The following is a 15,765-nucleotide window of genomic DNA, read 5'->3' as shown; positions in this document are numbered from 1 at the left end:
AGGCGATAGCATGTTCCCATTTTCTTTTCCTCATATGGCTTGGCAGAAACAATGTCTGCTATTTGTTGCAGGGTGGGGGGTGGACGAGGGATAAAAAGTGTGCTGGCAAATCTTTTGCAATAGGAGACTATCCAAAAGTAGGCCATACTAGTCTATTTGTGATTGTGCCTGCTTGGAGCAGAGAGGCTGGTATGAGACGGGTGCTGAATGAGCATTTTGTAAAGATTAGCATTCTCCCTGTTCATTCATAAGGATTTTATCTTGTCCGGGTCCTCTTTATTTTTTAGTCTGTGGATTCAACTGTAATTGTTCTACATTTGGCATGTAAATTCCCTTTATGAGGGTGTTTGAGAGTCAGTGGAGAATGGGGAAACTATCCTCATCTTGTTGGTCATGTTCACAACAAATTTTTTAAAAATTGTATCCAATTCTAGATGTCCAAAATATACATTAACATAGTTTTAGTTAGTTTGTTTGTTTTAATCATCATTTGGCCTTAGAAGTTTTGCAATTATTTTTCTTTACAAATTTATAAATGCTTGAATTTGATCAAAATCTCTATCCATGGTATTTTGAGGATCTCATCAGGATATTTTCACAACAGAGAGCTTGGGTGACCCATCAAGAATTTCATGATTTTTGAATTATTCCATTAGAAACCTTCAATTTCTTTGATGCTATGAAAAAGATGGCATTTCCACTTGATATTATACTAATGTAAACTGAATACTATGATATGGAGTTCAAGATTCCCACTGATCCTGATCCATTCTTCCAAATGAAAAAGATAGATAGAACCTATCCATGTCCAAAGAAAAACTTGATTCAGGTCTTTAATATGAGGTGAGTTAAAAAAGTTTTTAGAGTTAAAAGTCAAAGAGTTTTAAAAAATTAACAAAATGACTTCCCAGTTAAAATCAATATGTGGCTTTTGTTAACTTTATTTTTTCTAATTTTGTTGTTAGTAAAGTTTTAAACTAATTTTATTTTAAAATATGTCCCTTTTAAGCTATTTTAATGTAATGAATATTTTAAATTTAATTTTATGGTTTTCTTATTCCCTAAGTAATTTTGTTCTTCACTTGAGCATAATTTACTGCCAGGTGACAATGGGCCACTTTTTTCATGAGGATTACATACACAGAAAGAGTGTTGTAGTCCATAAATATTACTCCTACCAAGCATATTTTGTGCTTTTAATTTATCCAAGAGAACAGATGTGACTAGAAATGGTGGGAAAATGAGGGGAACCCTACGTGCTCTTTATTAAAAGGGCTATCTGCCCCTCAAAGAATGTGCTGAGAAGACCCTCCCACACTGAATCTTTTCCCTTTGATGTTGGTTTGGTGAAACCTGATGGTTGCCTTGAAGGAACTAATTCATGACAGCCACCTCATAGAGAGTCACTAATGAGATGGTAGGGGGAAAACCCCACCAAACTTAGTTATCCTGATGCCCAGGAAAAGGGAACAAATTTTTTTAAGTAATCAGAAAATAGTGTAAGTATGAGGAAAAATTGTAAGATGTTGAAATGACTTTTGAAGAGAGTTATGAAATACTCTGTACAATTTCAGATTTCTTAAAAACAAAATTCCACCAAGTTTTAGTTGTTTAAAGTTCAACCATTGCATACTACATCTATAGCAGATCTCTGAGGCTTTCAATAAAAGGAGCTAATCAGGGGTCCTAATAGAGACATATACTGACAGTGACTGTTGTGTTGTATACTTAGCATGTGTAAAGGTGCTTCCAGCTCCTGATAACTTACACCTTTTCCCTTCATTTTCTCTTCTAAAATTTTTTTGCTCTTTTTCATTTTTTCTTTCTTAGCATACGTGCCAATATTTTTCTTCTTGTTTTGGGAGAGTGATTCAAATAAGAATTGGGCAGCTGTATTACAAGACCAGAACATTGACCTTGAAATCATTTATCCCTGTGAGTCTGCCACATCTTATAGGGTCTTTTAATCTCACCAAGTCAGAGCCAACAACCCAGAGAGGCTCTGACAAAGGCATCATTCTCCAATGCTTTGAAAAATCTTAAATATTTATTTGTTTCATTGTTTTGTAGTACTTGACAGGATAAGTAAGGGGGGAGGGTTAAAGAATGAAGATAAAGTCTCCCTATGTAACAATGATGTAGGTAGCGTCCCCATATGCAATAGGACTAAAGGTGGCACATGTCACAATGTTGGGGTTGAAGTTGAATAGCCAAGTAGAGCCTGGTAATGAAAATTATTTTTTATTTATCAAGTCAACTTTGCATAACATAGTAAGGAGTCATCTGACAATGCTTTCACTCCACATTTCACAATAGGGAGCCAGGGGACAAAATGGAGCTATACACCTGTTAAAGGGCAGGGTGACCTCTCAGCTGTTGACCAATTATAGGAAAGTATAGCGAAACTTCTTCAAACTATAACAGCAACAAATGTGGCCTGCCTAGGGCAAAATGCAGGGGAATCATGACTCCTTTATTACTAGAACTTAGGCCTTTAAAAAATAAAGTCCAAAATGGCAATAATTTGTTCCTTCCTTCCTTCCTTCCTTCCTTCCTTCCTTCCTTCCTTCCTTCCTTCCTTCCTTCCTTCCTTCCTTCCTTCCTTCCTTTCTTCAACTGCCTTATCATACTACTGACTCATTGAGTTTGCAGTCCATTAAAATTTCCAGAACTTTTTCAGGCAAACTGATATCTAACCCTGCTTCCCCCACTCCTATGTTTAGGAGTTGTATTTTGGGGTTTGGGGTTTGTTTTTTTCACCCATGTAAAGTTTTACAATTATTTATCTATATTGAATTTCCTGTTAGATAGAGTCCAGTGAAATATAGTATATTAGCTAGCTCTCGGATTTGTCTGATTTTCCAATTTTATCAAAATTATATCCAAGTCATTAATAAAAATGTTAAATAGAAAAGGGCCAAGCACATATCCCTGTGATCCCTGACTGAAGACTGCTTTTCACATTTACACTGAATCATTTACAACTACTTTGGGAACTCTGATCAGCACAATGATCAACCATGATTCCAGAGGACTAATGATAAAGAATGCTACTTACCACTTGATAGAGCAATGATGGACTAATATGCAGACCCATTTTGGAACATGACCAATATTTCTTATTCATGAAAAGGTTTTTGATTTTCTTTTTTTCCTCAATAAAGATAGGGATGGGGAGATGGAAAGTGGGAAGGAGAAAAATAAATGATTAATAATTGAAAAAAATTTAATTTTGTAAAAACAACTACTCTTTGAGTGTGATACCCTTCAACCAATTCTGGAACCTTCTAAGTGTATTATCTAGGCCACATCTCTCCATCTTCTCTACAAGAAGAACATGAGATATTTTATTAAATGATTTGCTAGAACCCAAATGAATTGTGTCCACAGCATTCCCTTTATCTATCAATTCAGTAATCCTGAAGGAAAAAAAAGAAAGAAATGAGGTTAGTTTGTAATGAATTATTCTTGATGAATCCATGGTTCCTTTTTGTAATCACAACTATCCTTTCTAAATGGTCACTAACCATCCCTTTAATGATCCATGCCAGAGTTTTCCCAGGAAACCAGGTCAAACCCAGTAGTCTATAATTTTCAGATTAATCTCTTCATTTTTTTGAAAATCCAGTCCCTAGTTTTATGGTACCTCTTCTGTGTTCCATAGACTCAAACATTACTGAAAATGGCTCAGCAATTAGATTTGCCAGTTTTTTCAAGACATAACCCAACTGGCTCAGGTGACTTGAATTTGTCACAAAACAGTCACCCACTGCACGACCCCAGGTATGTCCCCCGACTCCAATTTTTTATGATTCTCTAGGGTCTTGTATTTGAAAGTCAAATTTGCCATTCAGTTCAGGTCTTTTCATCACGAATACCTGAAAGTCCTCTTTTTCATTGAAGTCCCATTTTTTCCTCTGAAAGATTATGATCAGTTTTGCTGGTTAGGTGATTTTTGGTTGTAATCCCAATTCCTTTGCCCTCCAGAATATCATATTCCATGTCCTCTGGTCCTTTAATGTAGACATTGCTAGATCTTGTGCTATCCTGACTGGGGCTCCACAGTATTTGAATTCTTTCTTTTTGGCAGCTTGCAATATTTTCTCCTTGATCTGAGAGCTCTGGAATTTGGCTATAATATTCCTAGGAGTTTTCCTTTTGGGATCTCTTTCTGGAAGTGACTGGTATATTCTTTCAATTTCTATTTTAGCTTCTGCTTCTAGAATTTCAGGGCAATTTTCCCTGAGAATATCTTGGAAGATGATGTCTAAGCTCTTTCCTTGATCATGGTTTTCAGATAGACCAATAATTTTCAAATGATCTCTCCTGGACCTATTTTCCAGGTCAGTAGTTTTTCCCAGAAGATATTTCACATTGCCCTCTATTTTTTTATTCATTTGGATTTGCTTTATTGTGTCGTGGTTTCTCATAAGGTCACTAGCTTCCATTTGTTCAATCCTCATTCTTAGGCAATTATTTTCATCAGAGAGTTTTTCTACCTCCTTTTCCATTTGGCCAATTTGGCTTTTCAAGCTGTTGACTTTTTTCTCATGTCTTTCCTATATCACCCTCATTTCTCTTTCCATTTTTTCCTCTGCCTCTCTAACTTTATCTTTAAAGTCCTTTTTGAGCACCTCTATGGCCTGAGACCAATTCATATTTTTCTTGGAAGCTTTAGATATAGGGGCCCCGACATTGACATCTTCCTCTGAGGGTGCACCTCAATTGTCCTTGTCACTAAAGAAACTTTCTATGGTCCTCACATTTTTCTGTCTACTCATCTTGCCTTTCTTTTACTTGACTTTTAGCTCCTTAAAGTGGGGCACTGTTTCCAGGCTGCAGTATCCCAAGCTTCAGAAGTCCCAGGTGGTATGATTTAAGGAGGATAAGGTTCTTCCCTCACCTGGCCTGTTCCCTGATCCATAGATGACCCCAGACAAACTTGCTAATCAAGCGGCTTTGTGTGTTGTTATTGTCAGCTCCAACGAGCCTGTGCCCCTCCCCTACCTGGACCACTGCTACTCAAGTCTGCCTCCTGGTTCCCAAAAGGAGGTGAAAAACCCAAGTTCTGCCTGAGCACCAGCATAGACCCCTGTAGTCTCCCCCCTGCCAAGGGCTCAGCCCTCTTGCCAGACTTTGAGCTTAGTTCCAGACACTGGCACTTCAGCTGATTCAGAGGCTCTGGGGGACACTTCTGGTGAGGCCTTCCTGGGAGTGGATCTGTGTTAGGGTGACTGTGGGGTTGGGCTCCTTTCCTGTCTCAGCACAGCAGCTCCCTCCTTCCAACCTTCCCAGCCATTCTTGGTTAGAAGATGATTTCAGCACATTCTTCTGTGGGTTTTGCTGCTCCAGGCCTTGTCCTGTGGCATCATTTGGATATTTTTTGGAACAATCGTGTCGTGAGTTCGAGAGTTCACTACCAGGTGACTTGATTTGTCAAGGGGATGAAGGTAGTCTCTTACTGTCTCCTTACTTACATTGGTTATCATCTCCCTGTTAGACATTTGTGTTCTGTTATTTCCAGTGCAAAGGTCCTTCTCCATGACAGAGAAGACAGGAGTAAAATAATTTAGTAGCTCTGCCTTCTGTCTTTTGAAAGTTGTCCCATCTTTCCAAAATCAAAGATCTTATCACTTCTTTGATCCTCCTCTCAATAGTTTTAAAAAACTTTTGTTGTCCTAAATTTCCCTTCAGATCATTCTGAGCTTTAGCACTTTTGACACTATTTTTACAAGACTGTGCAATACTCTTTGTTTCTCCTTTTGTTACCTGACTTTGTTTCCATCTTTTGTACATTCCTTTTTAAAGTTTAGGTAGATTGAAAAATTGTCTGGGTGTACACATTGATCTCTTCAGACAACTTTCATTTTTCCTTCTTGTTGGAATTATTTACCTTTATGTCTTTAGTAAGTTTTCCTTCCATCCTAGAATAACCCCACTTGCAGATGTCTAATTCATGGAAAATACTGCTCATGCATGAAGTGTTGCGTGTACATGTTTTGCTTTCTCATTTACTATTTGTACAAGCATTTTTCATATGCCAGGTGTACATGTCAGGTATGTAATATGTGATGTTATGCGATACTGGATGAACACATCCCCATGAGAGTTGGAAGATAATCCATCTTCCTATTTCTTGTCTATTGTCCATTTTCCATTAGTTCTTCTCTCTAGCATGTGGGTAGGTGAAAGGGAAGCAAACCAAATTCAAACTTCTCAATTCTACTACTTGTTTGCAGGCCTAGAGATTTACTTGGGACTGTTGGCTAAAAGTAGGCCTCTGGCTCTATATAAATGCAAAAAGAAAGATAATCCCTGCCCTCAAGGAAGTTACATTTTAAAGGGATACAACACATAAAAGAAAGTTCAAAAGGAAATCAGGAAGACCAGGTGCCCACATAGAGGCATGGTAGAAAAAGTCTGGGGAGACAAGAGTGGAGTCTGGGGAGGAATGAAGACATGACTGGTCTGGACACTTTCATTTAAATGGAAGTTCCAGGGGCAGCTAGGTGGCACAGTGGATAGAGCACTGGCCCTGGATTCAGGACGACCTGAGTTCAAATCTGGCATCAGACACTTGACACTTACTAGCTGTGTGACCCTGGGCAAGTCACTTAACCCCAATTGCTTCACAAAAAAAAAAAAAAAGAGGTTCCAGAAAAAGCTCACCAAACATAGGGAGGGGCCCAGGGGCAAACTACTCTTCCATTGTGAGAAGTCTAGGAATGAAGAAGAAGTAAAATGAACTTCCTGGCTGAGAGAAGGCTGCCATGGTAAAGTGCATAAAGTCCAGAGGGGTTGGAGGAGAACCTGGAGATCAATGAAAGAGAAAGTTGTGATATTGGGGAGGAGAAGATTGGTTGGTAGAAACAAAAGATCTCCCCCTGAGGTTCCCTGAAGCATTGGTTCAGAGTGGGCAAGGAGAGAGAGAAGAGGGAAGAGTGAGAGATGACTGAGGTTTCAAGCCTGAGTAAACAGGTAGTAGAAATAACAACTCATATTTCTACAGAGCTGGAGAAACTAGGAGAATAGAGATGGAATTCATAACTCCTGTTTCTATAGCTCCTTAAGAATGAAAAAAGCTTTAAAAGAAATTGGGAAGTTGGGAGAAGGGGAAGACTGGGGAAAGGAGAGGAGAAATGATGAGTTCGGGCTGGAGTATATTGAGTTTGACACTGCCAAAAGAGAGAGTGGAGAGAAGAGAACAGAGTCAAAGACAGTCTTGAGGGACCCTCACAATGGTGTTCAGAAGAGAAAAAAAACTAGTAAAGGAAAGTGACAGGTTGATAGGAAGGAGAGAATCAGAAGGGAGAAGTGTATCTTTTTTTTTTTTTTTTTTTTTAGTGAGGCAATTGGGGTCAAGTGACCTGCCCAGGGTCACACAGCTAGCAAGTGTCAAGTGTCTGAGGCCGGATCTGAACTCAGGTACCCCTGACTCCAGGGCCAGTGCTCTATCCACTGCACCACCTAGCTGCCCCAGAGAAGTGTATCTTAAAACAAGGAGGACAGATTTGTAGTTAATAGTATCAAACACTGCATAAAAGTTAAGGGAAGGTAAGGGTTAAGACTGAGGAAAAATCCAATTAGTTCACAGGATGAACCAATAGAATTAGTCTCTCAAAGATCTCACTCAGGGTAGGATCTTTTCTAGCATGAGATTGTGGGGGTATGAGGGAGGATGGAAGATCACTGAACATTAATGGAGTATTCTCTTTGTGTTTTTGTTGCTTCCTCTTTTTTAGTTGATTGCTTTATAGATTTTCATTAGAGCAGGGCACTAACATATTGCTTTGGGACAGAGAGGATAGTAATATGACCATTTCTATCTCTAAAGGACTGATTTTTTTTCTTGCATTGTCGGTTTGTTCAAACAATACCTGAGCATGGGGAGAAAGCATTTATATGAGGGAATAAAGGTAAGGGGTCTCAGTGCCCTTCTCCATGTTGGCACTGGATTATTGTAATAGTATTCTGGTTGGTCCCCTGGCCTCAAGTCTCTCTTCTACTCAGCTGCAAAGTGATTTGACAAAAGTGCAAGTTTGATCATGTCACACATCCCTACTAAGTAAACTGCAATGGCTCCCAATTACTTCTAGACTCAAATATAAAATCCTCTGTTTGGTATTCAAAGCCCTTCCCAACCCGGCTGCTTCCAAAGTTTTCCAATCTTATTACACACTTCTTACCATGTACTCTATTATCTCTGACACTATATGCCCCACCTCCTGACTACCTTAATTTGCATTGACTGGAATTCTTTCCCTCCCTACCGCTCTCTGTCTCCTAGTTTCCCTGACTTCCTGAAAGATTCAGTACAAATCATACCTTCTGCAGAAACCTTTTCCTAGGCTGTTTTCCCTTTTTTCTTCCCCCAAATGCTGGTGCTTTCCCTCTGAAATTACCTTACATTTACACTGTATAAATCTTATCTGAATCTTATCTCTCCCATTAGAATATGAGTTCTTTGAGTGGAGAAGCTATGTTTTTAACTTTATTTACCCAGAACTTAGCTCCATGACTGGAACATAGTAAATGCATACTAAATATTCATTAAATAACATTAATTTAGGCAAATTGATCTTTACCCTAATCATTTATATAAGGAATTCCTGAAAAATAATATATGTTAACAGAACTGTAGCTTATTTTTACCATAGGGTTCCCCCATATTCACAAATTCACATGAAAATCTAATAAAAAGACTTGAAAGGTCATGTTTATTAAATTTATTTGAAGCCAACTAGATTTCCTAAAGGTCTGTGGGCTGATTTGATTTCCTTTAAGTCCTGGACCTTCTAATTTGTATGGTTAGTTACTGTACTATTAAAGGGACATAGAGCTATATTAAAGGAAGTGATGCTGCTAGCAACTCCAGAAAAATATGAAAAATTGCTGTTATGTTCTTGGATAACTATTGTACATACAGTACATACAGTACATACAATACTTTACCTACAGATATACCAGTTCACAATTTCCCTTCTAACCATCCAGTTCCCCCTCATCCCAAGAAGTACACAGAAAACGAAGTGAATGGCAATATGGTGAATATCAAGACTGACCAATTATGTAATTGAGGAGTCTGCATCCTCACTGAACACCCTTTTAGTGGAGAGGTTATAAAAACTCATCAGGTATTTTCTTAAGCAAATTTTCTCTTCTGTTGACCTAAATAAGGTATGTAAAGCATAGTAGAGAGATCAAAAGAGAAACTGGACTAAGTGTTTATAAGTATTTCTGAGGCAGTGTTAGTCTTAGCAAGAGGCAATATGATAGAATATCTAATCACCTTAATTGGTGCCACCTTGTACATAAAGCCTTTTCTGATCCGCCAAGGTTTCTAGTGCCCTCTTCCATGATAAAATTGAAGTTTCTTGAATGCAGACACTGTCTTACTTTTAAAGTTTTTTTTATCCCCAGTGCATTTGTTGTTCAGTTGTGTCTGAGTCTTTGTGACTCTATGGACCCATCCATAGAATTTTCTTGGCAAAGATAATGGAGTGGTTTGCCATTTCCTTTTCCATTGCATTCCCCAGTGCACTGCTGTTGTTTGTTGTTTCTTCTCGAAGAGGACCATGACATCAGGAGGTGATGTCATGACTTGTAGTGAATTTAAGTGAGGGAGGGTTGTACAAAGTCACCAGCTTCACTCTCTCCTCCAGAGTCACCTCAGGATGACTGGAGATGGCCTCCAATGTTTGAGGTAATTGGGGTTAAATGACTTGCTTAGGGTTACACAGCTAGTAAGTGTCAAGTGTCTGAGGCTGGATTTGAACTCAGATTCTCCTGACTCCAGGGCCAGTGCTCTATCCACTGTGCCACCTAGCTGCCCTACTATCTACTGCAATACCTAGCTGCCCTTGATGCTGAGAATACAGAGAGAAAATAAGAAGCATATTTTACAGTCAAGGAACTTATTCAGTTCAGCTGAATCCAACTCATGGGGTTTTCTTGGCAAGGATACTGGAATGGTTTGCCACTTCCTTCTCCAGCCCATTTTACAAATGAGGAAACTGAGGTAAATAGGTGTTAAATGACTTGCTTAGGGTTGAACACCTAGTAGGCATCCAAGGCCAAATTTGAACTTAGATCTTCCTGACCCTAGGCCCTGTGCTCTATCCAGGGCACCACCTAGCTGCCCTAGCAGTGCATTTAGCAGATGCTAAATAAATATTGAGTGAATGTTGTAGAGGAAAGAATGCTCATCTTGGAATCAGAAGAGATATAGGATCAAATTGTGGCACTTTACTAATTTGTGGTGAAATTATGGTGAAATCACAGAATTTAGTATCATAGCTAAGGAAGCAGGAGGGATATTAGAAGAAATCTAATCCAATCCCCTTATTTTATAGATGAGGGAGTTAAGGTTCTGAAACACTAAATGTCTTGTCCAAGGTTATACTGGTAGCAAATGGCAGAGCTTTCTTTGACCCTGTTTCACACTGGCCTTTATCTAAGCCAAGACATGCATTCTGCATGTATCATTATGGGGGTATATATACTGCTGAGGAGAAGGTAAAAAAGAGAAGGAGCTTGAGAATTCTCAGTATTTGCTAAGGTTCTCAACAGCAAGTATCCAAGTGGGAAGCAGAATGTATGCAGTGCTCCTATAATGTATGGTGATAGCAATTATGTACTATATATCTACATATTTATATTATTATACTCATTGTGTATATTTTTTCCTGGTTCTGCTTAATTCACTTTGCATCAGTTCAAATACGTCCTTCTATACTTCTCTATATCCATCATTTCTTGTGGGACAGTATTATTTCATTATCTTCATGTTCCTTTTTATTTTACAAATTATATTTCTGTGCCTTTTGTTATCACAATGGACGATTATTTATATTTGACTTCGTATCCATAGCACCTTATGAGACAGCATGGGACAAGAGAGATCCCACCTTGGAGTCAGGAAGGGTTCAAGTTTTACAACCTTCAAAACATATGGGCTTTGTGAATGTGGGCAAGTCACATAAATTCTCAGTGCACTAAACAACTCTCTAAGACTGTATGTTGCAGGGAAGGCTCCAAACTGCTTTGGTAGAGGAAAGGTCCTCACAAGGAATTCTCAACACCAATTAAGTCAAAGATCCAGAACAAATATAATTCCTAGCATACTGTCTTGTACATGGTATTTTTTCCCTTCTAAAAACTGATACCCTTGTTTTTATATCTTATTTATTTTTAATATACCCTCCCCATTGTCCATACACAGAAAGCCCTCCATATTGTAACATTAAAAAAGAGAAAAAGACATATCAGTTGAGTCTGATAGTATCTATGTTCCATGTCTAAATCCCTCACTTTTACAATGAAAGGATGTGCATTTCTTCAGCTCTTCTCCTCCTAAAGTTTACTTACCACTATGCATGTTAATTTTCCTTTTATTCTTTCCATTTACATTGTTGTGGTCACTGTGTATGTTATTTTCTTGCTTCTACTCTACTGTGTGGCAGTTCATATAAATGCTTCTCTGTATTCTTCATATTCATTGTTTCTTATGTTGTTACAATATTCTATTACATTCTATTACAGTTTGTTTAATCATTTCCCAAACAATGGGCATCTACTGTTTCCTGTTCTTTCCTACTACAAAAAAGTATTTTGGTATAGATAGGACCTTTCTTTCTGTCTTTGACCTCCTTGTATCTACCTAACTGTGGGATCCCTGGGTCACATATATTTGAATATTTTGTCACTTTTTTCACCATAATTTTTCATTCCTTTCCTGAAAAGCTGAAATAACTCACAGTTTAATCAGCATTGTGCTTGTGTTCCTATCTTCCCAAAGCACTTACAGCACAGATTAAATTCCATCTTTACCAGTTTTCTGGATTGGAGGTGAAATTTTATAGTTCTATTAATTTGCATTTATCTTATAATTGGAGCAATCTTTCATGTGGTTGTTAATAGTCACAATCCTTTTGAGAACTCCATATTCATATGCATTGACCATTTACACATTGGGTAAATTGAATTTGAAGACCAAGTTGTTTATTCTCTTCACAAAAAACAGATGACCAGCGTATCTAAGTGGGTAAAACAATTATCTAGAACTTCCTCTTCTTATAAACTACTTACATGACCACTCACCAAGATATTGATGTATTAAAGGCATTGAGAGTGAAAACAGAGCTGAGGATTGACTCCAAAGTGGATGAGACTTCCTACCTCTCTTCTAAACAGGATGCCAGAGATCAAGGATTGTGATTTTCTTTCCCATGAGATGCTCAGGGATGCTCTAGCAGTTGTGTTCCAACTATGAGGGTTCATGGAAGGAAGCAGTTACTATTTCTATATAGATAGCATCATCTTATCCAGAGTCATGGGGGTAGTCAGCAGATCATGTCTCATGGAATTTAAAGCTGACCTTAAAGGATTTAAAGGGACCTTAGATATCAAACAAAGAAACTGGGATCCAGAGAAATTGTGACTTGTTGAAATCTCATGCAGCCAGTAAGTACCAAAAGCTGACATAAGAACCCAAATCATGTGACTCCAGATCCTTCACTTTGCCAATACAGAAGTAATGGAATTGTATATCACCTTTCTCCCCCTGATTTTTCAGACGAGGAGTACTGCATCTTCACCAGAGCAAAGGAATTGATGATTTGGGCCTTCCTCGCTGGCAGCTGACAGCTTGCTTGGTGATTGTCATTGTGCTCCTTTATTTCAGCTTATGGAAAGGAGTGAAGACATCTGGAAAGGTAAGGTTCATCAACAGCTGGACATTATGGAACCAAAGATGCACATAAGCTCAAGTCGTTTTTGTCTTCCCACGATAGAATACTAACATTCGGAGTGGAGATTCAGTATTACATTTTCTTTTTTAAAAAGATGATTATTAGTTAGCTTAAGTGGGACTCTTTGTCTTCATTATAGATGTCCGTACCTATGCTCTGAAATGAAAGATATGTGAAATGTAAACATGCCTATAGAAATGAAATAATTTTTACCTAACTATTCATAGAGAAAATATCAAGTGATTAAAAAATACTGGTTGTCTAGGTTATGAAGTTCTGTGATGGACAACCTATAAGACTTGTCCATCAGCATATATATCTTGGAGAAGTGCGACATTTAAAAAGTCTGAGAGACATCATTTCTGGGTAATTAATCATTTTATTAATAATCCTAGCATACTATTAACAAATGGAATGGTCATTTGGCCATCTCTCTTGGACCAAAGATGAATCATGCTGGTGGGCTCACAGTTTATATGCCCTTGGAAGAGTTGATGTTCCTGAGGGTGGCAATCAGCTCTGATTGCTTAAGAATTAATGAGAGAGAATGAGTATTACAATGAGAGGTTGACCTATTCTAATGAGGGATTAGGGGACATAACTTTGGTTATGTCATTTACTTCTAAATTGCCCAGCTTTGGGCAATCTAATTAAAGAATTTATCCCCACCCAAACACATGTAGAGCCATATGTAAATTGGGTGGGGTCTGAGAAAGCAAATTCAATTTGATTATCAGTAATGTCCTTCAGGGACTGAACTTTGAAATGAGGACTTTAGAAAAGAGGGAAGGATCTCCCTAAATCATTGGTTCTTAATAATAATTTCTCTCACAAGCAATGCAGATGGATCATACCTGGGGCCTAGAATTAAACAGGAAGAGGAGAACCAGCTAGATTACTTTTGGAAAATTGAAAATCTCCTTTAATGACCCCAAACTTCTCCTTGAAACAATGATCAACCTTTTTAGTACAAATGTTCTACCAATGATGTTATATTACTGAGTCATGGGACACTACAACCTCCAAAAAATTCAAAATGAATATCACCTGGGGCAGTGCAGAAGCATGTATGTATATGTGTGAATGGAGAGAGAAAGAGAGAAATGAAAGTGATAGCAAGAACGAAAGTGAAAAAGGATAACTATCATGATTTTCCATTTAGGTGGTGTGGATTACGGCCACCATGCCATATGTAGTCCTCACAGCCTTGCTACTACGTGGGGTCACCCTGCCAGGAGCCATCGATGGTATTAAAGCCTACTTGAGTGTTGATTTCTACCGTCTCTGTGAGGCATCTGTGAGTGTGTTCCTTACTCATTTATGAATTCATCTTATACAACCTAGAATGTTTATGTCAAAGATGTATCTATTCTAGAGCTAAAGGTTCATAAGAAAAGCAGGATGATAGTGTGTTATTCATTTCATCATGATACATTTGTTGAGTACCAACTATACAGGAGACCAGATTAGGCAGGAAATTCAAAGAAATTTTACATCATACCTGCTTACTAGAAACTTGTCATCTAGTTGAGTATCTAAGGCATATGGACAGGGAGTTATAATAAGAAGCTATATAAATCACCTGATAATCATTAGCATTATAAACAGCAATCATACAACCCTATAGTGCTATTATTTCCACTGTTATAAGCAAAATAAATATAACTGTCTATACAAATGTAGCCCATTGGGCACCTTTCCCCCCAAGGACCCACAGAAAGTGAAGTGACCCCAGGTTTAAGGGATTTTATGGGTCAGCAGTCCCTCAAAATTATTGCTCATAAGACCCCACTGTTGGGTTTCTTTTATTAGATCAGCCAGAGGACACAATAGTTCACAGCAAAAATCTGTAAACAGAATAGAAAAATAATAGACAAGATTCTCTACATAAATACATAGAGGGGGCAGCTAGGTGGCGCAGTGGATAAAGCACCGGCCCTGGATTCAGGAGTACCTGAGTTCAAATCTGGCCTTAGACACTTGACTAGCTGTGTGACCCTGGGCAAGTCACTTAACCCCCATAGCCTCACAAAAAAAGCAAAAACAAAAACAAAAACAAATAAATACATAGATATGCTCTCTTAAAAGTTACTATGCCGGGGAGGCTAGGTGGCGCAGTGGATAGGGCACCGGCCCTGGAGTCAGGAGTACCTGAGTTCAAATCTGGCCTCAAACACTTAACACTTACTAGCTGTGTGACCCTGGGCAAGTCACTTAACCCCAATTGCCTCACTTAAAAAAAAAAAAGTTACTATGCCACAAGTGGGGGAAAGGGTACATACAAGCAACATATATCACCAAGGAACACATTTGAAGAAGCCCCCACATGGGGAATTTGTGTGGAGAGGTGCTTTGCATGGAGGGATTACATGTTCTATAAGTTATAGCCCAAGAAGCTATCTTTAGTTCTTTGGGGATGTAGATTCCAACCAGTGACACCCATGGGTTAGCTGGAGAATCCCTCTGACATTTTAGGTCTGTACTTTGGAATTCATTCATTCTCTCTAAGCTGCCACTCTTGTGAGTTCAGGCCCTTATTTGACTTAGATTGAGAAAATTCTACTCCTTTCAATTCCCATGATGATAGTTGTCTTTGCTAAAGTGTCACTTAGAAAAACTAGAGGGATAGGATAGAGCTTAGCAATTAAACTGCTACTCTGTACAGATAAAACTATATCTATTTAAATATCTATTTATATATACACATACATACACACATATAAATGTGTATATGCATATAATACATATATACACATGCCTATGTGATATATATGCATGTGTATGTATGTATATATACATATATGCAGATGAATTTATAATGTATAACAGATATGCATATACAGATATGATTTCATTACTGTAGGGGATTTCCAGTATGAGAGCTTATTCTTCCATAGCAGCTTGTAACTTATCTGTAACTTATAGTCTTAAAAAGTTGCCTGGTATACACGTACACACATGTGTCTGTGCAGATAAATAGATGGATGGATAGTTGGATAGATAGATAAATACATAG

At 38.2% G+C, this 15,765-nt stretch overlaps 1 protein-coding gene across 1 annotated transcript in view; it reads left to right on the top strand.

The window, feature by feature from the left end:
• The window catches only part of SLC6A3 (solute carrier family 6 member 3), a 102,516-nt gene that overhangs the window by 24,932 nt on the left and 61,819 nt on the right, over nucleotides 1-15,765 (top strand). Inside the window, exons 5-6 of the mRNA XM_043975947.1 lie at nucleotides 12,575-12,713; nucleotides 13,912-14,046. Coding sequence (XP_043831882.1) covers nucleotides 12,575-12,713; nucleotides 13,912-14,046 — 274 coding nt within the window. The remainder of the gene's footprint in view (nucleotides 1-12,574; nucleotides 12,714-13,911; nucleotides 14,047-15,765) is intronic.

Source organism: Dromiciops gliroides, chromosome 1 (genome assembly GCF_019393635.1).
Source record: "Dromiciops gliroides isolate mDroGli1 chromosome 1, mDroGli1.pri, whole genome shotgun sequence".
Lineage (NCBI taxonomy): Eukaryota > Metazoa > Chordata > Mammalia > Microbiotheria > Microbiotheriidae > Dromiciops > Dromiciops gliroides.
Note: the sequence above shows the minus strand (reverse complement) of the source record. Positions and strands in the feature narration are given on the sequence as shown.